The following is a 25,782-nucleotide window of genomic DNA, read 5'->3' as shown; positions in this document are numbered from 1 at the left end:
TTAAGTTGATATAAGAAGTATAACAATAATATGAAGTATAAATATATTATACAGTATTTTTTGAGTAATTTTACCACATGTGATAAGTGTAGATGTATGTTTTTGTTTTCAATCAATAATCTTATTTTATATTCCCTTCTACTGTGCTAAAATAAATTTCTCATCAAATGAATCTTTGAAAGTAAATATAAAATATATTTTGTAATCTCAAATGTTCTCTAAAATAGGTTAAGTACCTAGTAAGTTTAATCTGTACAATTTAATACGTAGGTATTTTCATACAAAACGTAATATTTTACAGCCATAATAAATAATTTACTTATTATACATAGAATAATTTTGATTCTCGTGTTTTTACCGGTTTCAATAGGTTAATCATTTGTTTAATTGTAATAATTCATGCTGTGCTTTTAAATAATATATATTTTTTATTGCAAACATAACGTTTTTCAATGTTAAAGACACACAGCAGACTAATTATAGTACTTTTTGAACCATGCTTGGGTATGTATGAACGATATAAGTATACGCACGCTGTTTTACATTTGATTTTAGGGAAAAAAACTTTTGTAGGTATGTTGATACACAGAGTTGTGTTCTATCTACATCCGATATCATAATTATTATGGCAGGCTATGACATACGACAAATGCCTATGTCATCACGGGGATTAAATATGTATTATCAAAACCAGTACAGAAATTATGAATTAAGTACAATTACTCATACCACCGGCACATTTTCAAGCTAAAATACTACCAAATATGGCTATTTATTTTGAGATAACATGTTACGATATTCTGCGATAACGATAATCTTAGGAGGCATACTTGAGTAAGAAGTAATAATTCCTTAGAAGTGTGAATGAGTAAATTTAAATATTGAGTAATACTGCAAATTCAGCTGAAATGTTTTGAAAATATAAACATTTCATTCGTATGATGTCACATTGTAGTTTCAAAGGACGAATGGGTTTCCCAAAGAGTTAATCAATATGAGCAATATTTACCAATCGCAAAATCAATTTGACATGGGCGATTTTATGAAAAATTTACTAGAAATATTTCATTGGATAGGTTTTATGATTGATTCTGATTGCTTGACCCATGCTTTGAAGTGGTCGAGTCGCGTATAAATAGTGCTGACATTTAACCCTTTAGCTGTGTGGTCCAACTGCCTTTGTCCTACTGATAGGACCACGTTAACTTAATTTTCCATTCCTGTTTTATTTTTGAAGAAGTTTCAATTACGATTTTTTTGTTGTTGTTGTATTGCAATATCTGTCAAACAGTATTACTTAGATAAAATTGTGGTCCCAGTTATTCTATTACTGGTCCAACTATCCGCAAAGCTATAAGTACAGTACAATGTGAGTAGAGTAGTGATATCCAATAGACTCATTAATAGTGTTAATAGTCAATATTCCCCACACCTGTCCAAAGAGGCCGCATTCCAACTCCGAATTTAGTTCACCGACCTGCTTGCTTTACTTTTTTCTGTCGGTCAAGGTGGGACCTGTTTGATGCACGTATGTATGGTATGAGGTATGAGTCACCGAGAGCGCATGCCAGCGTAATCGACGCGACGCAAGATTACATACAACGAGGTTCGGTAATACTGCGGACTCCTTTCGTATGAGTCAGGCAGAAAGGCATTCTTTCCCATAACATCGAACTAAAAAAAAATAAAAAACTTTTGGGGGAAATTTGTTTTTGAATTTCGAAGCTCGCGAATATTTTGTTTTGCAATGCAATGAATGATGCTGGCTGAATCATCGCTTGTTATGTGAAACGGGTCGTTTTTTGTTTTGGTGTCAAGTTCGAAAGGTGATTTGGAATGACCTAATTAATAATTGTATCCTAAATAAAAGACAGAATTAGGATTCAGATTACCATACTTAACTTAAACAGGATAAATTATTATATTTTAACGAAGATGTAGATTTTAGCTACTTTACCTAACTACCTAATACTTATATTATTTTATAATTATAAAACATCAGATTTTCGACCTTGCATTGAGTTGAGATTGAGTAGATATTTTTTAAAGTTGCAAAACCAGTTTCAGTTCTTTATTTATTGTGCCCAAAATAAATATCGGCGGTGAACCCCCGTATTAATTTGCATGGTATTTTTAATTAAATTCATAACAATAAATATTTAAAATTATTGATGCAAATTTTTAGTAGATTACCTACATAACTTATGCCTACCTACATACTGCTATCATGTAAATAAGTAATCTTGTTGTTATGATATTAGATCGATGGCATATCTATGATAAAGTGGGCTCAAACCGGTACTTTTCTCTATATCACTGATATTATAGTGACTATATAAAATGTATATGTATCAAGATAGGAAAGCATATACTTAGGTATTTTTTCTCGAACGAATAGATAGGTATAGCAGTTTAAATATAGACGAATAGAGTCGTAATTTACACGTGTAACACCGAGAAATGGAAATTTTCTATATCATTTAATCATATTGATCTAGTTTTTTTCCCTTCTTTTAAATATACTATTTTTGTATCCGTTACATAGTAAGTAAATAAGTTAGGACTGTGTGAACTATGTCCATAACAACATTAACAACGGAATTGTCTTGTGTGGAAACTCAATTTTCTTCCATTAAACATTGACGTCAAACGAAACCTATTTAAAATGATTAAATCTTTCAAGAGTTTTCAAGTAGATGTGTAGGTATTACCTGAAGATTACAGAATAATGACCTTATGCCTATAGTGTGCTGTAGTTCCTGTGTAATGTATGTTAAGTAAAGTACTAAACATAACTATTCGGTGAGAAAAATTTCAACCCGATTTAATTAATCGGTAAATTGATAATAATATTCATTCAAAGAAACACTTTCCATATTTCACGCGACCCACTAACCGGTGCCAAGTCGCTGTGTTTTCCCCAACTTTTTCAGCATTTGGTTCCACGAAATTCAGTTGATTGATTGTGACAAGCGGTCGAGTGCCGATTTAAATCGTGACGCGTGACGTCACAGCCAGGGGACTCCCGCCGCCGGCGCGGGGGGGCGAACCTTGCGCGTGCGCTTCACCCGACCGCAGCTTATAAATCAGCGCCGGAGCGCGTTCTACTCATTCCTACAAACACGCAGGTACCGCACGGACCTAATACTCTAAAATCTCAACCGTAAAAAAAAAACAAAACAAAAAATGAAAATGTACTCAGTAGTCGGCAACAAGAAGAAAGTGACGATGACGATCAACGTCTCGAAACTGAAGATTGTCGGCAACAACTGCATAGTGCGGGTGACGTCCAACCAGGGCGACATCGAGGTGATCGGCAACGACTGCCGAGTGGAGGTGGACGACAACTACGGATCCATCAGCCTGGTCGGAGGCAACGGCCTGGTCACCGTCTGCAAGCGCTGGCGGGGCGACCGCGTCCACGTCATCGGTCAAACCAGCCATCTCATCGTCGACGGGAAGAAGACCTCAAACTCTTACGAAGCTCAACTGTCGCCGTTCAGCAAGGACCTCGATGACGTCATCGAGTCCATCTTCAGCTTCGGATTCGTGATGCGGTGAAGAGCGGAAGTGATAAAGTGGAACTTTATTCAGCTAATAGCTTCTTCTGAGAAGGATCGAAGCGTTTGTTTTGTGAAACGCTGTTTTCGGAGTGTTTATCGGAGCATTTAATACGCAATCGATATGTTTGTCATGAATGTTATGATGTTGGAGTTATGTGATAAGTAGGAATATGATTATGTGTGTAAATAAAATCTACGATGTCAAAGAAATTATACTTGACTGTTTTTTTGTGGCCTCTGTTATCCTAACTCTGCTTTGTGGAACGTTTCAGTTCATTAGACAAACAATAAGATAAGTTTCTTTTTATCTTAGTCTCAACCTCCGGGTCGACTTAAAAGTACTTAGACGTACTTATCAGTTTCCTTTGACAAACAAAAACAAATTTAAGTTAACAACGCGATTAGAAAGCTGAGCTAAATGGTTCAGTAACTATTTTCTTCCATTGCCAAAACTTTCTATTTTTCTTTATTTATTTTTGAAAAGTAAAAAAAGATCTAATTTATTTATGAAAAACTATATTTTAGCAGCTGAGGTACTTACCTACTTTAATATCTAGGCAACGCTACAGATTTATAATCCAACTTTTTGTTTAAAAAAATGCATGTGCATTAGAGATTGCTCTATTTTCCAGACTACAGCAATCACATTAACCCCCAATCCTACATCTACAATAAACCGCACCCGTTATTACTAACAACGAACCACCCAACTAGACACTAAAAGCCTACAATTAAAAATACATACCGAATCCACTTCAAAACGATTACACCACTCAAAAGTAGCGGTTTAGGCCACTACGCGGATTAAGACATTACGTGACAGCGACCCATTTGAACTCTAGTTAACACATTTGATGTAATTACTTACTGTAGTGGTGGAGTCGGCCTGGTAACCCGACCAAGAAGGAAGGTATATGGCGGTCTGCTGGGAATAGGCTGATTTATTGGACGCTAAATGTTTCATATTTTCGGGGATAGGCTTGTTGTGACCTAATTGAAAAAGTTGTAAGATTGATGTGGGTTGGTTAATGTTAATATTATAGTAATTATATACGTATTTTACGTAAGTGGGCCGATTTTTTCATAAACATAAATCATATCAGCCAAAAAATCTATAACAACTGCAAGCGTCTGCAAACTAGGAAAACAAGCGTTAGTAAAAGCAAAGTAATAATTGTAAAAAAAACTCAGTCAAAGACAGTCGTACCACCAAGGGTCCATGCGATTTAAGTGGTATTAGACCCAAACCATCAGGAAAAATATGTAGTTCTCGTGGTCCAATCGGTAGAATAAAGACAGTAGGACCACGGCCAACCCCGCAGCCAAAGGGTTAAAATTGTGATAAGTAGTTAGTTATAAATACTTTTCACTTCAGTAACAGTTTAGTTGGCATGCGTGAACTCATAAACGAATGAGACATAGCTCAGTACCTTGTGAGTTGATAAAAGAGCGTATCTTTTATCTATGATTCATTGAGTTAACAAGAATCTGTTTATTTCCGTTCAGTGATCCCGGTTGTTAATAATTATGTAATGCGGTGATGGTATGAGTCTTGTTAACATAACGCTACGGGATAACAAGTCATGCTTTCCCTTAGCGTTGCTCAAATTTAATCAAAATTGGATTAGCATTCGCTACTGTAATGGTGTATTAAAATCAAAACATGATCTTCTATTATTATTGGCTCGTTCTTTGAGTAATTTTACCGCGGATAATAAAATCAGCATCACCACGACCCATCACGTCCCCCTTCCAATGAAGGAAGGGTTTAGGCCTAGTCCACCACTCAGTCACTCAGTCCACAAGTCAGCATGGTTGGTAATTTTTCATCAGTTTAAAATTAAGAATATTTTTCATTGGTGCCTTACCTATTAATAGTCATGCTGATATTAACCCTGTTAATTAAAGTGCTTTTTATGTTCCTGTAACTGAAAGTCAATGTTTTTTTTTCGAAATTTCGTCGAAGATTAATTCAGTTTCTTTTTCAGAGAAGACCTGGTGAGTCGAATACTAAAAAGATATCTCGCGACATTACATTAGATAATAATTTAAACCAATTGCTTGCGCATTTCTTAGAACGGCGCCCGCGCACGACTATGACTCAATGTTTTCCTTCGGGATAAGAATCCAGGCAGTGACTCATAGCGCCATAGCGACAGGCATAATAACGGGAATTTATTCACAAAAACACTTGCCCCTTCCTTCTATATCAATAGACGTACTGGTATTCATTCTTATAACTATCGGAGATAATAGAGTATGTTTAAGATTGTGGACATATCATACCAACTAATTACCAACAGTTCGTGACTGTGGAGTGCTTTGTTTCTGGACCAAACGTATCAGTACTTATTGCTTTCGGGAAATGTTTAAATCTAACCCCAGTCAGACAACAGAGAGTAGAAAAAACTTTAGCATTATAATTTAAATCTCGTTAAGTATATCTTTGGATTTGTGACTTGTGTAATAAATTAATAAAATACATAGCTATCATTATTCATGAGGGATTTACCTGAGTTGATTGACTTCTTGTCTAGAGTATCATTGAGTGTCTGCCTACTTATAAAGTAATACAACATAACATGAAGTGTTCTCTTCCCTTCCCTGTAAGATAATTTTGAGTTCACCTAGTAGTGAGGATGAGTGTTCATGTTCATGTAACTAAATAAATAGGTGTAAGTTATATATAAATATATATACATCTAAAGGGTAACAAAGCTTAGTTAAGTATCTAAAACAAAGAAGTGCGAACCTACTAAAGTTTATTTATGGCAAAACATTACAATAACATAATTTGTAATTTTAATTTACGACATTGAATTGAAGTTGTAAGTCGCTTTTACCAGTTGCAAGTTAGGATTGTCGGACTCAATTAAGTATGCACTTATACTTTTCTTAAACGCAATCAACGTGTGTCGTGTCGTGTCACGTCAACCATCAAAAAGAGAAAGCCCAGTTTCTGCTCTAGTAGTAGAGTTCTCCAACACGTTAATCAAAAGCCGGATTCTAAATGGAATAAAAGAGTTCAACAAAGCAAATAACAAGGATAAGATGAATTCCTCACACCTGGGACTAGACTCGCCGAAAATACCAATTTACGCCACCGAACTGCTGACAAATACCTCAAAGAGACTGTACTTTCTCGCCCGAACGCTCGCTAAATCTGAAAACTATGCATTCTGCTGGATCTCCAATGGACGAGTCCTCCTACGTAGACATAAAGATGGTCCACATATTGTTGTTAAAGACGAACATCACCTCCAACAATTGTCTTCAAAAACCCCTGGAAAATAATTTATACAATCTTGATTATTCTGTTCTTTTTACCTTAGTTATTATAAGGCATGTACTTTATAATTTAATAATAAGCTCACACTACTACACAAATCTCACACACCACTCAAACTCATACCTTAGTAAATGTTTAATAAAGCATAGTCACTTGCTGGATTGCCCTCTATACACCCCATTAGCAACGAAATGTACCTACTTGCTACTTTATCATACTTATACATATACCTACCAAATTATACCATGTACGCATATACTTATTTCTTTTACTTTTTTTTTTTTTTCTAAAATATAATGGAGCACAACCTTAGTAAAATAATTACCGAAATTGACAACTTCGCGGTATCTAAACCGTTTAAATGCAGTCCGGAGGACTGTAAAACATATCTTAGTAATAATAAACATGTTAACGTAATTACACAAAACATTCGTAGTATTTCATGCAATATTGATGGTTTTGCCATATTTTTAAACAGCCTAAAAGTCAACATAGATGTTATCGTGCTGACAGAATGCTGGCTAAATTGCCCATCTAATCAAATAATACCAAATATTGAGGGTTACAACCAGATAGCAACAAACAATAATAATAACAAAAATGAAGGGATCGTCGTGTACATAAAGGATGACCTAATTTCAACAAGCTATGAACCCATCTTTTCAAACGGTAATTGCCTCATTACAATACTCAATAATGAAACTGCTATCCTGTCTATTTATCGGTCACCTTCCTATAAAAAAACAGATATATTCATTGAATCCCTAAATAACACCCTACAAAACCTTAGTATGTATAAAAACATTGTTTTAATTGGAGATATAAATATTAACATAGAACAAACTTCAGCCGATACAAATGCTCAATCTTATCTGGATCTTCTAGCATATCATGGATTACTACCAGCTCACACATTTCCCACCCGTAAGAAATCGTGTCTCGATCACATCATGCTGAAAACAGTCTACCAGTCAACTACCTTAGTTATTAATCACAGCTTAACAGACCACGAACCTGCACTACTATCACTAGATTTAAAGCAACACACAACTCAAAACTTATCCATCACTAAGGTTAATCTCGAAGGTGTCACTGAAGATATTAAAAAAACAGATTTTCAGCTTATATTTAAATGTGTTGACTGCAATGCGGCTACAGACCTACTTACATCCATAATCATGAGCATCATACAAAAAAATTCTCAAACAATAAATATACCTAAAAGACGCGTCACATTGAAACCATGGGTCACCCCTGGTCTCTTAAAGTGCATGAAAAACCGCGATCGTATGCACAAGCAGCTTAAAATGAACCCAAATAACTTGACCTTAGCAACAACTTACCGTCGATATCGCAACTTTTGTAACAACCTCTTAAAAAAACTTAAAAGGCATTTTGAACGTTCCGAACTTGATAAAGCAAGCAAAACCAATATAAAACAAACCTGGGAGATAATTAATAATATAACTCAGTATAAAAAACGTAAAACCTGACCCCAGAATCTGTTACACTCAACAACTACTCCTAAAACTGCAGTAAATAATGCTAATAAATATTTCGCACAGGTGGGTGAAAAACTTGCAGCTCAAGTCATAGACAAGCGTAAGAGAGATAAAGACACGCCTTCAGCAACAAAAGTTTCAAAACAAACAAAACACTCATTTGTATTATTAGAGACAGACATTACAGAAATAATAACGATTATTAAATGTTTAAAAAATACTAATTCTTGTGGCTGGGATCTAATCTCCGCAAAAATACTAAAACAAAACATTCACACCCTTGCTGCATTGTTAACGCATATTTGCAATTTGTCAATAAAATCAGGGGAATTTCCGAACGCGTTCAAAAAATCTATAATAACACCTATACATAAATCTGGGGACCAACATAACATAAATAACTACAGATCAATCTCAATATTGCCTACCTTATCCAAAATTCTAGAGCGTGTAATAAATAAGCAACTAAATAAATACCTAGAGTCATTCCAAATTCTATCAGAAAACCAATATGGCTTCCGAAGCGGCAGATCCACCGCTGACGCCGTTTCAAAAATGACCGATTCTTTGGTGGCAAGTCTGGACAGTGGTGAAAAATGTATTGCTGTATTCCTGGACCTCCGTAAAGCTTTCGATACCTTATCGATACCTATCCTGCTAAAAAAACTAGAGAACATTGGAATACGAGGACAACCGCTGAAATTGCTGTCCGACTATCTCAAAAACAGAAGTCAATCTGTCAAAGTCTCTGATACAGTAAGCGACTCTCTGCCAGTAAATTACGGTGCTCCCCAAGGCAGTGTACTAGCTCCGACACTATTTTTGGCATATATAAACGATCTGTGTGATTTGGAACTTGCAAATGGACAAGTCGTTTCTTTTGCTGATGACACAGAACTTCTATTCAAAGGTGTCAACTGGAGAGATGCGTTTGATTATGCCCAACGTGGAGTAGATAAGGTTATAAAATGGCTAGGCAACAACCTTCTCAGTCTAAACGAAGAAAAAACAAAATATATAACTTTCTCTATCACAGAGAGATCGCAGCCCCCAACCAATGATTACAACATAACCGTGCTCTCTAGCTCTTGCCAAAATCACCCTTCACCTGAATGCATTAACCTAGAAAGAGTTAAATCTATTAAATATCTCGGTGTGATAATAGATAATAAACTAAATTTCCGGGATCACATAGCGGCATTGTCAAATCGTACTCGAAAGCTAATGGTTATTTTTAAAAAACTACGAAATATCGCAGAACCTAATCACATTAGGCTAGTATATTTGTCTTTATGCCAGTCAATACTGACTTACTGCATTGAAGTATGGGGTGGAGCGGCCCAAACTTACCTGATGCGACTCGAGCGCGCCCAGCGAGCTCTGCTCAAGGTGGCGCACTTCCTGCCAGTGCTGCACCCTACTTCACAGCTCTACAATAAGGTCCAAGTCCTCAGTGTTAGAAAACTGTATGTTCTGAGTATTATTATGAGCCAACATAAAAAACAAACTGACGTCTTTAATCTGAAAGAGAAGCGGCGGAAAGATCTCGTTTTTAACGTTAAAAGGTGTAACACTGTGTTTGCACAAAGATTCAAAACATTTTTGGGCGCTCACGTGTATAACAAAGTAAATAAAACATTAGAAATTTATAATCAGAACCACCTAGACTGCAAAAGAACTGTTACCAAGTACCTTTTGGAAATCGGGCAAGGAGACACAGAAAATCTACTATATACAACAAAATAGCAAGTGATCTATAACATCACAATACACACACACACACACACACACACACACACACACACACGCACACACGCACACACACACACACACACACACACACACACACACACACACACACACACGCACACACACACACACACACATACACACACACACACACACACACACGCACACACACGCACGCACGCACACACACACACACACACGCCTACATACATCTCTCAATAAACTAAGCTTACTTAGGGCGGATTCGGCCAACGTCGAGTAACTTTTTACTCACGAGTAAAGTACCAGTTACTCGCGAGTAAGCAGATTTTGCATTCTACCAAACCTGAAACCAAGATAACTAGCTTATCCCAAGAATAAAATGTTATACCGCCAAAATTGACCGTGTAACGAGCTTATCCGAGAGTAATTTTGTAATGGCGGCAGCACATCAGCTGATTAGAAAACCGTCATAATGACATATAAACACATCTGTCAAAACATAAACAAAAGTACGTTAAAAGGCAAAGTCTCAGAATAACAACAGCGAATAAAATATTAAAACATAAACAATTTCATACTTTTATAATCCATTCAAACTAAGTTGGCATGTCATTTCTATTGCATGCTTTGAAACGCAGCTATTTTTATTTTAGTTGCATTACAGTTTCGTTCCTCGTTCATTCAATTTAATCATGGTATAACTTGGTAGAATGCAAATGTACTTATCCTAGATATTTACTCGCGTATAAATTTTATTCCGGTATAGTTATTCTCGTGTAACGTGATGTTTGGACGAATTCACCCTTATTATATTTAACTTAACTTCTAATAAAATGAATAAATGTAAGTAATATACTAAGGGTGGATTCGTCCAAATCACCCAATCCGTCGTATTAGCTACTTATCTTGGTTTCAGGTTTGGTAGGGTGCAAAATCTGCTTACTCCCGAGTAACTGGTAGTTTACTCTTGAATAAAAGTTACTCGAGCTTGGTCGAATCCACCCTAAGACGGATGTCACTGAGCACTATAAGTATAACGTTTTTATTGGCAAAATATTATAAGGCTTACCTTTTAATTTTGTGAAACCGTTATATGGGGCACCAGCAGCTGTAACACAGGTTACCACCTAGCGCGGTTGCTGGAAGCTACATGTCAATGAAGATTACAGCCTATTGTCATTCATATTTTATTGTAAAATAATTTGTAAGTTGTACTCTGTATCTTACCTTTTTTCTTTTGTGAATAAATACAATACAATACAATACAATCAATAAACACATTGTACAAAATGTGGTAGTAGTAAGGTACTGTGTGTGTGTGTGTGTGTGTGTGTGTATGGGGGGGGTTACGGATGTGATGTGTTAGTTCCGTTACTTCGACCGCGTGCAAGGCTATATCTAGCTGCAGATGTAAATGTGAAGGTAACAGTATTGAGCAAATAAGATAAGTTTGTATGATATTCATGATTCATGTATTTTCCGATTACGTGTAGGGTGGGCTACAGTCAGGGCTTCCCTCAATACAGGACCTATACAGGTTGTTGCAAAAATATTAAAACCCTTTGAATTTGCGGGAAATTAAAAAGAAGTCTACGTCTGTAGGTATACGAAGAAATCATTTTATTTCTACCTACACATATATATATTAAGGTAGCAGACAGAGCTAGAATCATAGAGTGACTTTTTAAAGTGAGAATCAACATTGCTATTAGGCTTTGAGTTAATAGTTCAATAACCTGAGACTAACCTAGTGAATGGATCTGTCCATCAATGAACCTTTGTTTACTGATGTGATGTGATGATGAGGCAGGAAAGTATATTTTCTTTCTTTAGTATGGTAGAGTCGAATGGAAGAGGGGGATCCCCAGATGCACGCTTTCAATAATAGGAAATGGTGACATGGCCATTATCGTTAGTTGTGTAAAGGTAGGTAGAATAAATACAAAATAAAATAAGGAAAAAACTAGTTTGGTTAAGTATATAGGTAGGTGTGCAGTGTTAGTTAGATAATGCAACCTATTTTCATAGATTATGTAAAAAGAGATTCTGAAAAGGTAGGTAAGTACATACATAGGTAGATAGGTAGGTTATTCATATGCCTTGTAAGGTACCGCCACCGCCTACTACTTTATTAGTTAGCACCAATGATTTCAAAAGGAAGGATACGCCCTTCAGAACATTTTGCTCAAACCTTCTTCATACAAGCAAAATAACTGCCATCTGTCATAATTTGTTGGAACTACTTGGAACTATGTCAGAGCCGAGATACTTATCCTGACGACGCAACCTTGTCCGTGCGTTCATATTTTACCGTCACCGGACAGTAGGTTCATAATAATATGAGTGCGTTGCATGCGGACGTCCGTACAAGGTTACATCGTGCGGCCATTGTAGACTTTGGTAGTAAAATAATTATCGCTTTAAAATGTGTTTATTTATTAATTAAGGATGATACGATATTCCATATTCCTTTTTGACCTTCGTATCATAGTTTTTGTAGCCTTTCACAACAAAATAGGCACATTTATCACAAGAAACAAAGACTCATCTCTCCGTCACAGACAACTGTCGACTGAGGACCGTTGGCCCTAAAATGTCTATTTTAGGGCCAACGCGCGGGTGCCATTTTCTTGAGTGGTTTGGCCTGTCCTTACGCAGTAATATATATGTCAATGGTTAGCACATTGATGGACACTAGATTAACGGTGAAACTCATAAAAACGCACAACATTTTTGTATGGGAGTTGAGTGATGGTTTGCTGGTGCACATGCCGGCACACTGCCTAGACGCAGTAAAGAAAACACGTCGTCGGTGACCGTTGTGTGCGTGTGAATGCACACTTTTTTCTGTTTGAAAACTTATTGCTGTGTGAAAAAAAGGTACTCTGGGTGCACATATAACTTTGAAATCCTGCCAAATAAAGCACAACAAGATGGTCTTCATACAAACTCTAGGTTAAACAGGACTGCATCGACCGTTGTTGAAATAATTAGAAAAAGAGCGGGGACTGCATTCGACGTTGTGATTTTTTTCTAAAAGTGTGGAAACGTCAAATGCAGTCAGTGTCCATCAGTGGGTTAGTTACTTACAAAAAACCGATGACTTTTATTGCGTTGCGCTTGCGATGTATTTACTTATGTATCTACTCTATCTACTTTACACTTACACAGTCGGGTATTTAGAAATCCCAAAAATACAAATCCAAATAAGTATACGTAAGTATACCGTAGTAATGAAGTATATTTTGGCATGCCGAAACAAAATACTTACTGCAAAGAACAGGTTTAGATATCTTACCTACATGTATAATTAATTAACGTCCCGTCTGTCTGACTTGCTGAGTTCGACTCGACGACTCGTGACGAAAAAATTTAGACAAGACAAATAAAACTTGATAGTAAATTTCGCGATGAGGAGCACCGGTTCCATGGTGTAATGGTTAGCACTCTGGACTTTGAATCCAGCGATCCGAGTTCAAATCTCGGTGGAACCTGGCGAATCGTTTTTTTTATATTTACATATATCTTTTCATACACTATATATTTTTTATATACTTAAATATATTTTTTATATGCTTAAATATCTTTTTTATACTCTTTATACTAAATTTTGTTAAAAATATGCTTTTGTTAGTAATTGTTTAGAAATTCGCAATGAAATACAACAGTTAAAAAGCGAATTTATTGTCAGTTTCTCCCAGACATGATCTTTTGTTTCTTTTGATCTTTATGTTCTTAATTTACTACATACCCGAAAGAGTTAACTTGAGACGGGCCGATGACAGTACAAACATACACTTCGTTTATAAATATCTAACTATACTTATAATAATGTTAAACAAAAAAAACTGATTATAGTTAGCACGATGTAATGCTTTACAGTGGAGTCTCTTTCTGATATACTCGTGCCGTTAGTATCCACCTAATAATTATTCAAATAAACTATAGTAATTAAAAGTCTAATGATTATAATAAATACAAATAATCATGTACGAAGGTTTGTTTACCTACTGTTACCAAGCCTTCAGTTAAAATCCCGCAGGACCAATTGACACGATTAATTTATGAAATAGTAGGTGCTTTAAAAATGTGTCATAACTCATAACAGAACCTTGTAGCGTAGTTAAGTACTAATAATAATCATAATAATATTATATAGTAGGACCAACATGGTACATATATCAGTCACCAAACCTGTATTTCACGCAAAGCCTAGTCTCTCGAGACTGACAGTTTTTTTAATCAGAAATAATAATTCAGTCCTAATGTCCCGCTTGGACATTGGGGCTGGCGATAAACATCGGAAGGGTTAGGGCCGATTGCACCGAACTGCGATACTCTAACTAATTTTAAACTCACGTGTTAAATTTAGTTAGAGTATCGGTATTACAGTAGGGAATGTAGGGATGCAATTTTTGCGTAAGTACTAAGCAGGTACTTCATAAAATTAGTTATGTTTACTGTTTTCTAACATTATGTACTTACCTACATGTGCAATAAATATGCTACGGTAAAAAAAATATGAACATGAACAACTAAGTTCTTATTTTTCAACAAACGTTCTTATTTTATTGGAATCTTTAAAATAAGTAACACTTTTGTAAATATCTAATCTGAAGAACGTGCTGAGATAAAAATAAAATATACTTACCTATCTAAAATGTTAAGAATAATACTTATCTGAACCCAGATCAATGCTGATAAATAGGCATGTCTGACAAAAAAACATGTTTGTCGAACTACTTTAAATTAAACCGATTCCGTTTTGTCTTTATGTTGTATGGTAGGTATGTAGGTACTACGTAAGTGTAAACGTCGTTTGTATTTTAATCCAGTTTAACAAGCAATATGAGACCACCGTTCCGGAAATAATATATATTTTTTTAATACACACCATGCAATTCACAAGAGGGCCGAGACATGGTTATCGTAATCAGTTAATTCGTAGGAGCGGCTGAAAGAGTGAGCTCACCTCTAATTAAATGGTAAAATTGATGTGTGTATGTATGGTATTAGTATATCACGGACGTAATAAGGGTTATCTTTTACTAATTTTAAAAAGGGTTGTGTAGATTTTGCTGCGGCAAAATAAAATTATTTAGTGCAAGATTGATGGTTTGTTTTTAGTTCTTACATACACAAATCCAACATTATCATTATAGGTTAGGTCAGAGCTATAAAAACTGATAAGAATAATAAATATCAAAAAGTGCAGGTTCCACCGAGATTTGAACTCGGATCGCAGGATTCAGAGTCCTGAGTGCTAACCGTTACACCATGGAACCGCCAAGAGAACACGCAATAATTAAATAGAGAACCAAACAAAACAAAAAAATATGCTTAAATAAAAAAAATGCAGGTTCCACCGAGATTTGAACTCGGATCGCAGGATTCAGAGTCCTGAGTGCTAACCGTTACACCATGGAACCGCTGAGAGAATGTAAAATAATTAAATAGACTAGCAAACGGAAACAAAAAACGAAAATTAAAAAAATGCAGGTTCCACCGAGATTTGAACTCGGATCGCAGGATTCAGAGTCCTGAGTGCTAACCGTTACACCATGGAACCGCTGAGAAACAGTCTCAATATAAACATCGGTATCTCTACAGCTAACTGGCGCGTGGCGGCAGCGGCGGCGGCGGGTCAGTCTCACTCAATACTAAAATACTTTCTAAATTTCTTATGCCGGGCATAACTCTAAATTGGTACCAACCGTCTACATACATCTTATCATACTAATTTAAAAACATTCATTTGTCGCAATATACCTACCTACGTAAATCACAGATTATTATGATTTTGATAGTGACCTAAGGAGGTCAGTAGGCTGTCTAGATCTACAATATTGACATGCTATCGTAACGTATAGTGCCACAATCTTATCTGTTCCGGTGGTCAAAATGTGCAACTAACGAGACGTCATTGTCAAACGTCATTTCATACTCTGTGCGTTATTTGAGTTGTCAATTTCGGCGAAGAGGCTGACGCTACGTTATTTAATTTGTTTTGTGATTGCTGGCTGAAATAATGCCAAAAGCGCTGTAATGTGATGCAAGAAAAGTAGTACTATATATATTGGCTTTTATGCAGGAAGAATAACGTATTCAGGCGCCTTTAATTCCGTTGGAAAAATTGGAAGAACGAGTTGCAGCGGCTACAGGTTAGTGTTGCCAAATATGACGAATAATTTTACCCATACACTCCATGTAATTTTATTAAAAATTTTCACGAGAGGCCCGTGCCCCAGCAGTGGGGACGGGATGGGTCGTGATACTCGTGATGAAAAGTATATAATCTTTATTTTTCTTTGATTACAGGTGTGATACTTTAAATCTTAGGCAGTATACCAAGAAGAATTTCGCGCACCTGCAGCGATTTTAGACGAAATAATGATGATTTATGACATGTCATTGTTTTCCCAACCTATTGCTTTTTGGAAATTAGCCTTTGGAAGGAGACCCGTGCCAATCCCGTCCACTGCTGGGGACGTGATGGGTCGTCATGTTGATGATGATGAATTAGCCTTTGCACACGTCTGAATTTCTTTTAATTGTATGCTCTTGTTTCTTGTTACTTTAGACAATGTAAAATAAAGTGTTCAAAAATAATAATTACTTAATAGTTTTTTTTTTAAGTCGTAAATCGTTATTCCCACGACCCACATATATTACCTATACCATTGCAATCTATATTTAATCTCCTATATCAGAACATAATCACAACTAATTTTATTTCTGTTCGCCTACTCTGGTTCTATCTACTTTTTGGTTGAATCGTTCGCTGTGGACAAATTTTCCATACAACAAATGTCGTTTGATATATTATATCCTCTTTCATTTACTATCGACCCTTTATTTTGATTTATCTATACTTATGAATGTACCTAATTATAACAATAGGCAATAGCAGAAATGCATTGTCGTTTAAACCAGAAATAGGCAAAATTTAATCGAAAGCAACACTGGATTCGATCACATCGACGTCGCCACCGGAACAGATAAGATTGTGGCACTATAAGCAGTTATAAAGCTAGCACATATTTTATTTTTAAAACTATCGTCATCGCAACGCGAATGTGCCAAAGAGTTCCGCAATGTAGTGAACCTCCTCGGTAACTCGATAAGATATTTATTGGTGGGAAAACATTTGAAAATGGAATCGCTCCTTGGCGGTTAGTAGACGTCGCCATAACGGGTGCACGTCCGCTGCTATTCTACATTTTTATTTTGTCAATATTTAATGCGAAGCCACATGAAACGTTAGGCGACGCACACGGTAGCGGGAAAATCGGGGAAAACTGAAGATAGGTCTTTAAATTATTATAAAATACTTATAAGTAGTACATCTGTTAAGTCATGAAAATGAAGAGTGCGCTATTGCAAAGTCTTTTTATCAATGTCAGTTATTTACTTGATGTTAAATACAATGTAAAAAATTTAATACTTACTGATAGATTTTGGAACAGATTTGTGCTTAGGTGCATGAAGGTCGAAAATCATCAAAAACACCTATTAAATAATTGCATACGTCCGTATATCGGGGACCGCCTGTAGAAACAGTACAAAACATTCAAACATTTTTCAAAACATATTTCTATCTTCAGACAAGTATTACCTTGTGAGTGGACCGCGAAGGTCCCTTGTGTCCGAAGCATACATTTGTGAGCGGTCGCTAAGCGTTCCCCGTATAAAATATTATTTTTTACCAATATCCGAACAGGACACAGCCCCACCCCTTGTAGGCTGGGAGCTGGATAGAGAGATTTAGCAAATAATAAATAAATAAATATGAATTGCAAGATAATGTCAGTCTTCAGAGTCATTGTCAACCTACCCTAGCTGCCTACTAGTTATGAGTCTTTTGGTGCCTAGTTAGAAAAATATGTCTAGTAAGATAAACTACACAGGTTTGTTTTAAAATGTAGATAGTATAACAGTTACATAACTTACAATATTATGCAATTTAAATTTAACACTTAAAAAAACGTTTAAAATTCAATTGATTCTAAAATGTTCCTACGTCTGACCGTAACAATTTATCTTGTAGCATATCCACCTTAAAATTTAAATTATTGATACAACTCTCCATAGTTTTTTAAAATTAATATTATTATACAATGTGTTGTTTTTCGAACCCGACAAACTTTAAGGCTAGACTTTTTAGCTCATGTAAGTTGATTTCATTTACAATCAGAACTCTCTCAATGGATTGCTACCTGAGCTGCGGCGCTCCGTTAGGTGTGTTTTGAACTTTTAATAATTTTCGACTGCCTCGACGTAGTGATACGGTTTTGGTATCATTGTTTAGCTTATTTCAAATACTTTTAAATAAATACATAAAAATACCATCAAAGGAGGGCGATTTTGAAAGTTATTCAAGTAAATGTAAATTTTTTCTGTTTTTTTTTTATCAAAACTGTTAGATTAGTTGCTTTTAACTTATTTTATGTATCTTTTTAGCTGTTGTGGATATTTATATTGGATAGAGATGACTTTTTGCGGATAAAAGCATTTTATTTCATGTCCGTAAGGCGTCTAAATCTTTAGATATGAATTTTTATGAAAACTAAGGAACTAAAACTTTAAAATGGCCGCCATTTCTAGAATATTGAGATTTGACCCCACATCCCATATGCGGGGTCAAATCTTTTGATGAAATCACTCGTAGAATACACCCTTAAAGTTTGTCGGGTTCGAAAAACAACACATTGTATAAGGCTTATTATGTTTGTTAAGGAAATAAAGAATTTTAAAAATAAATAACTTAGGATGGGTTGCACCATTTAACTTTAACTATTACAGACGTCAAATCTCTTGAAGATTGATCTGTCTCGCCAAGAGATTTGACGTTTGTAATAGTTAAAGTTAAATGGTGCAACACACCCTTAATGTTATGCTCCCGGACTAAAGCTAGGTAGGTCCTATCTCCCGACACTCCGATACAAGGTGGCAGCATGAAACATGAAACTCAACCCTCTCCTGACTCTCATATTGATTGATGTCGTAAATGTTTTATGTCCAACTCTTAGGTGTGCTTATCCAACTTGTGAATATCTTATGACTTCTTGGTATGTTAAGTTAATGGTCAAGTATGAAGTGGACTTTTCTAAAAGTTGCTAATTTTTCCGAGAGCTTAGCTTGGGTGTGACTTCCTATGGGAATTTCGGGATAAAAAGTAGCAGATATACCTAGTCAATCTTGTACTTATCTTATAGGTCTTACTCGAAATCAAATTGAATGTTTCATAATTTATGAAATTGATGAAGAACGAATGAAACACTCTTCATGGCGGAAGATGATTTGATATTTTCAGTGATTTGATACCTTATAATGCATTTATAATTTTTATGACTTATCGGGGGACACGAAATATCCCATTGTGGTTTCCCCCGCCTGGTCTGATTTGGTCCTTTTGGGGAACATCGTCTTATTTCCTATTTCAACTAACTACTTTGATTGTTATGGGTATATAAGTATAATTTCACGTATGTATATTGTTTAGTTTGTAGGTATTTATAGTTAATTAATAAATTCTTTAGTACACTTGACCCTATCTGAACATAAATATTCTTCCACCTAAAGGTTGTCTTGAAAAAATCGCTTTTAGTGATAAGACCGCCTTTTTTGTACCTATGTGTTTATATTTAAGCTTTGTATAATCTATTCTTGTGTACAAATAAAGAATATTCTATCTATCTACTTTTCTACTTCCGCAAATTTCGTAGAATTATTTCTTCTACTTGTCTACTCGTAAGCCGAGTACGTTTTACTTGATCGCTTGTAGTTGAGTCTATGTAAGTCAAAGTCGTCGTCTTAGTTCATAGTATGAGTACTTACCTGGAATTTCCATTATCGACATACCTAGAGATCTAAATAGTTGGTACTTATAACAACTGGCTATAAATCTATAGACTGTTTCCCAATATCGTCGCACGCCTATAAATCAAAGCTGTAGCCAAACACCTGAACCAATATTTTAGTTTCACGCAATCTGACTGTTATTATTTTATTTTCATAAGAGGCTTCCTTACTTGGTATATTAAACACATCGGTTCCATGGTGTAATGGTTAGCACTCTGGACTTTGAATCCAGCGATCCGAGTTCAAATCTCGGTGGAACCTGATTTTTTGACTAGAATTCAAGAGTAAATAATACACAGGTGGACTTAATACTAAAGACTAGAAGCATGAAGTTTAAGCTAACCTTTACGTCTTGCATAATTTATGCAAGAGCAAAAAAAATTTTTTTTTATTGTTTTGTGACATTAAATGATGTGGAAAAAAATGTGCTATAGAATGTTTAAACAATCCTATTTAAATCCAAGTTTATTGCATGGACGATGTGGTCTACTACAGATACATATTCTAACTGTGTATTATATGCGTGGTCTTGAGGTAGAAGCTATGCTTCTATGCTTAAACACCTATAGATCTCGGGATCATCAGGTTGGGACTATCATTTTGTACCTATCTCTAAATGCTTGTATTGTTCTTTATAAGTGTAACAATCTAATTAATCAGTTAGGGATACCAAACACCTGATTAAACCATTCGTTCCGTCACAGTCCGATGTTCTGAAACTCTACATTTACACATATCTTCAGGTGGTTCCATGGTGTAATGGTTAGCACTCTGGACTTTGAATCCAGCGATCCGAGTTCAAATCTCGGTGGAACCTTACTTTTTTCTACAGATCGGTACAATATAATAGATATCACAACGGACTTCAAGTAGTTACTTATGTGTGGTTGGACTTTTTATTCGGCTCTCAACAATATACCCTCTACCGTAGGTGTCCATCAAAATAACAAAGCAATTTCACCCACAAACTACAAAAAAACTTGGTCCTCAGTTCATAAATAACAGTAGGATTCGCGTCATCTTAAAGCTGCGTCTCCTAACACGTGAAAACTCAATCTGTCTTAGGGTTGTGTTTTAAATATTTTATTAAAGGGGCCGACATTATGCCCGGGCCATTCGTCTTCAGAGCAATATTGTAGCGGGTGACACGGGAAACAAATCGCAAAAATGCGAAAGACCAAGGTGGATAGGTGGAGTGGTTGAGAGGTAGTTCTAGGGTTAAGTCTGTCTTGTGAGCGTAGGATGGTGCGGGCAAGGTTGCTGGATGGCGGATCTTTGCTTGGTGGTGTTGGGCAGGCGCCATGAATAAACTTAGAGCGTGGGGATTAACGCAATGATTTTTAAATACAATTAGCTAAGACCCAAGGTATAGTAAAAGTAAAACTTAGGTCAGCCGTTTTCAAAGAATATTATAACGACGACGCCTGGAAAAAAATCAATAGCAATTATGTTTAGTTGAGATTACAGTAGTCTGCGATTTAATGTAACCTTACAGACTGCTATAGCAAACGCTTTATACGTATCTATCTGCTATTTAAAAATAAAATATAAAAATACAACAATATTATACTTAACTAGCAGTTCCCGCGCGCTTCGCTTCGCCTTAAAAAGTTTTCCCGTGGGAATTCCGGGATAAAAAGTAGCCTATGTTCTTTCCCAGGGTCTAGACCGTATGTATACCAAATTTCATCCAAATCCGTTCAGTAGTTTTGTCGTGAAAGAGTAACAGACAGACAGACAGACAGACAGACAGACACAGTTACTTTCGCATTTATAATATTAGTTAGGATTAGTTAGGATAACAAAAAGCACAAATCTTCGTACATCTTTACGCAAAGCAGAAAAAAATACTTATGAATGGAAGCGTAAAAAGAGCGGTAGTCATGTCCGAAGCCCATTTGTCGGTGGTAGATTGCGTTTGCAATGAAAAGTGGGTAGTTTTAAAACTTTTTTCATTCTTCCACCGTCGTTTGTCCCTGTCGCGGTGACGAGCGTAGAGAATGAGCGGACGTGTCAACCCTTTGTAAACTGAAGGGTTTGTATTTACTTGGGTGAAGCTGGGTGTATAAGGTGGTGGTTTGTTCTTCTTTGTAAATGGTAGGTAGGTAATTAGAAACCTACGTGGCTGTTTTTGCATTTAAAAAAAACATAAAAGAATGAACAGGTGCCTCAGGCATTTGACAGCACGAAACATGTTTTTATGTAATTAAGAGGGCCTTGCACCAAAATAATAAATCTAGATTTAGTGTCAAATCTAATTTTAAAAAAACCGGCCAAGTGCGAGTCGGGCTCGCGCACAAAGGGTTCCGTAGCAGCAAATCAAAATTACAGTTAAATCAACCTATCTCAAAAACTATAAGAGATACTTTGATCAAACCAAAAATCGTTGAAAGAGTTAATTAGCATGCATCACCTCTATTTTTTTTAGAATTTTATACCCCGTAGTTATAAAAATAGAGGGGGGGGGGACATACTTTTTACGACTTTGAGAGCTGATATCTCAAAAACCGTTCACTTTAAGAAAAATGTTTTTTAGAAAACTTTATATCATTTTAAAAGACCTTTCCATTGATACCCCACACGGGTATGTACATCGAAAAAAAAAATTTCATCCCTCAGTTACATGTATGCCCCACCCCCAATTCTTTTTTTTACTATTTAGTGTCATATTTTTGTAGCGGTTCATACAACACATATTCCCATCAAATTTCATCACTGTAGTACTTATAGTTTCCGAGTAAATCGGCTGTGACAGACGGACAGACGGACAGACGGACATGACGAAACTATAAGGGTTCCGTTTTTGCCATTTTGGCTACGGAACCCTAAAAACGTCAATCCATATGAATTTTGAGGAGCCGATTTTCAAGAACTTATACCTACATAATTACGTAGATACAAAATGAATCACTTGTTAGCAAAATTTTGTGTAAGTATACCGTTTGGCAGGTAACGGCAATGGCTGACTTGGGAAATAGGGAAGTAAATTTCCATTCTGTTCTGATACACTATTCAATTTTAGAACTACGTGACTTCAGCTCTTACATAGTACCTAAATTACATAAGATAGGTGCACATTAAACTCATCACAACCCTCTCACGTTAGTTAGCGAGCATAAAAAGTCAGGTTCCACCGAGATTTGAACTCGGATCGCTGGATTCAAAGTCCAGAATGCTAACCATTACACCATGGAACCACATATCAAATATATTGAACATTTCCTTTATTTTTGACCAACTGTTTCCTAGATCACAGACCTATAAAGAATTATTTATATGGGTACAACTGTTACAACAGTTAATTAATAATTAATCACTCTGTCCCGTAGTTATTTGCATTATATCAGTATTGTAATTTAGTGTAGTCATTGTAACACAATGTGTGATTATTTATTCAAACCAATACGATATTTCTGATTATAACTTTAGATAGTTAAAAATTAATGTACTGTGATAACTTCAGAAAGTTAACACGCCGCTCCCTATCGCGAACTTGTTTTGACAACTGTTTTCGGATTCAAAATGTATTGAATTTGACACTAATTACTTTGTAAATGTTACTTCGTTTTGCGATACGGCCCACGATACACTGAATGATGATACGCTATTTCAGCTAACTACTACTAGGTACTACTAACATAAATTTATACTCCCATAATATTTATATCTTAACCCAAGCGAGCGTACCTACAGGTAACAAAATATCCAACATGCAAAACCTTTCAAAATCCTCCAAAAAGATTTCCTCAGTCACCTGCGCCAGAACCTCAGAAAAAGGACTAAAAGCCCGCGTGCAATATTTCCATAGACAATTTTCAATATCGCCAGCATCACTCTAAGAGATGAAGGCGTCCCATCCAATATGGGTTGTGGTAAAAATCTTAATCCAATACATGACACCGGATGATTTATAAGCCGGGAAGCAATCGGGATATCGGTGGTGTTTACACGGCACTTTTTGCGGAATTGCTTATGATAACGAAATTTATTTTAAATTATGTAAGGGAATGACGTATTCACCTAATTATGTACGAGGTCGCATATTCCTCGAGTTGTGGGATCTGAGTGAAGCGGGAAATAATATTTAGTATAAAATACGGAAAGTTAAAACTTCAGAAGAAAAAACTAACGGTAGGTATAGGTAGTTGGATCCAAAGACAGTTAAAATGGAATAAGTATTTTTTATTGATGAATGCGGGTAGGTGTTATTTTTTGCATATTCTAAGTAGTTGTAATTCGGTCTTTGCTTCGGTCGATCTGTTTTTTAACCTCTCCTGCACTGTCGCGTTCTGATTCATTGAATTCGGAATGTAATGTGGGTTTTGTGCATATTATTATATACCTAGCATTTATATAAACCAGAAATGTGTGATCATCAAGATATTGCCGAAATTGTCTTCGAGAGCGCCGTCCCCTATGCTGTGTCATCGTGTCAGCCCTTCGGCCCTTCATAACTCAAGGTAAATTTATACATAACATGTAAATACGAGTACTTACCAACGGTTTCACCGCTTGGAGTTGTCGATAGTCGATATGCCCTGTATTTGCTAATTTTGTCGTCGGTACCAAAGTAGGTAATCCTCCTGTTTGGCCATCTTAGCCCCCTCGCGTCACTGCATGCAATACATTCAGGAGCGCACCTGCGCTATCACATTACCAGCACTACCCGACGATTGCTCGACGACTAACGAAACTTTTTGTGCACCCGCCCTTATGTCACCTACTTACGTTGTACAGATAGATCTTTGAAAATGTTTGCTAGATCATTAGTTGGACCAGTTAAAAATGCTTGTCACGTTAAGAACTGCTTAGGCCTAGTTAGTAGCAACTAAAGTACTCCATAACAGAAAAGCATTTCAGCATGCTTAGGACCAGTGTTATACACCTAAGACCTAACGATAGGTACTTATAGCATGTTAGTTACAACAATCGAAGAACGTTCACCTACTGGACGAGAGAGGAAATTATCAAAAAGATTATAGCGATGAGATGCTAGTACCTTATATACCCTACCTTATTGTATATTGAAACAGTATCGCATCGCAACGCGCCACCCCTAGCTCATCAGCCCCAACCAAGGAGGTGCTAATTTCAAAAACGGCGAAAGGCCATAAACAAAACCGAAATCCTTTTCTAACCGGCCAGTCGCAATAAGCCGACCCGAAATTCAAATTTGGAAGCGGAGCTCTGGATTTAGGCTGCATACCAGTGAGGCAGTGCTCGCTCCGAGCAGTTATATTATCCCTGTGATTTATTGCATTGAATTCTCTGTGATAATTAGTGCGGGCCGGCCCTCCCTTCCGGCTGAAAGGGCCCAGTTTCACCAAAGTTTAAATCTGGATTAAAATGGTTTTTTTTGCAGTGCCTTTGCAATCACGTGATAGGTATTACCGTTTTGGAATGAGTATAATTAATGCACTTAGTATATCACCAATATAGAATTTAGATGTGCAGGTTTACTCACGCTTTTTTCTTTCACTGTAAGAGCAGGTGGTATGATTGTGTTTAAATTCCTGAATTGAGGAGAATTCATTGGTATTTACGTAAATGCTAATACCTACTATTTTATCATTTTGCTTCTCGAATCAGGGGACGAGGCCATATCTGTTACACCACCACTCTGGGTACGTGCGCTATGTTTAAGTTTTGCAATGAAAGACATCAATGTAATTAAAAATTATCAATATGTTTATATATTATATACAGGGTGTTGCAAAATTGGTATACTAAGCCGAAACCTACATGTGCAGCATGTTATATCTTAATATCTAAGCCCGAAACTGAAATCAGAATTTGTAAATTCGCGAATAATTATTTTTTTCCGTAGTAAAAGTCA

At 36.1% G+C, this 25,782-nt stretch overlaps 1 protein-coding gene and 7 non-coding genes across 8 annotated transcripts; 4 read left to right on the top strand and 4 right to left on the bottom strand.

The window, feature by feature from the left end:
* The first annotated feature begins 3,103 nt into the window (after positions 1 to 3,103).
* LOC105398669 lies at positions 3,104 to 3,658 on the top strand. Its single transcript, XM_011570830.3, has one exon. It carries the CDS (start codon positions 3,187 to 3,189, stop codon positions 3,559 to 3,561), a length of 375 nt encoding a protein of 124 aa, XP_011569132.3. The 5' UTR covers positions 3,104 to 3,186; the 3' UTR covers positions 3,562 to 3,658.
* Positions 3,659 to 13,507: 9,849 nt separating this feature from the next.
* Positions 13,508 to 13,579, top strand: Trnaq-uug. The gene has a single exon. It is a non-coding gene; the product is annotated as a tRNA-Gln (tRNA).
* A 1,719-nt stretch (positions 13,580 to 15,298) lies between these two features.
* Trnaq-cug lies at positions 15,299 to 15,370 on the bottom strand. The gene has a single exon. It is a non-coding gene; the product is annotated as a tRNA-Gln (tRNA).
* A 72-nt stretch (positions 15,371 to 15,442) lies between these two features.
* On the bottom strand, positions 15,443 to 15,514 carry Trnaq-cug. Its single transcript has one exon. It is a non-coding gene; the product is annotated as a tRNA-Gln (tRNA).
* A 68-nt stretch (positions 15,515 to 15,582) lies between these two features.
* On the bottom strand, positions 15,583 to 15,654 carry Trnaq-cug. The gene has a single exon. It is a non-coding gene; the product is annotated as a tRNA-Gln (tRNA).
* Positions 15,655 to 20,135: 4,481 nt separating this feature from the next.
* On the top strand, positions 20,136 to 20,207 carry Trnaq-uug. Its single transcript has one exon. It is a non-coding gene; the product is annotated as a tRNA-Gln (tRNA).
* A 484-nt stretch (positions 20,208 to 20,691) lies between these two features.
* Trnaq-uug lies at positions 20,692 to 20,763 on the top strand. Its single transcript has one exon. It is a non-coding gene; the product is annotated as a tRNA-Gln (tRNA).
* A 2,308-nt stretch (positions 20,764 to 23,071) lies between these two features.
* Positions 23,072 to 23,143, bottom strand: Trnaq-uug. Its single transcript has one exon. It is a non-coding gene; the product is annotated as a tRNA-Gln (tRNA).
* Between the last annotated feature and the right edge of the window lie 2,639 nt (positions 23,144 to 25,782).

This window comes from Plutella xylostella, chromosome 4 (assembly GCF_932276165.1).
Source record: "Plutella xylostella chromosome 4, ilPluXylo3.1, whole genome shotgun sequence".
NCBI classification, from domain to species: Eukaryota; Metazoa; Arthropoda; class Insecta; order Lepidoptera; family Plutellidae; genus Plutella; species Plutella xylostella.
This window is presented reverse-complemented; position numbering and strand designations above follow the sequence as displayed.

What these genes read in the sequence shown, in the direction of transcription:
- LOC105398669 (XM_011570830.3), top strand. Translation starts at nt 3,187, where the DNA reads ATGAAAATGTACTCAGTAGTCGGCAACAAGAAGAAAGTGACGATGACG.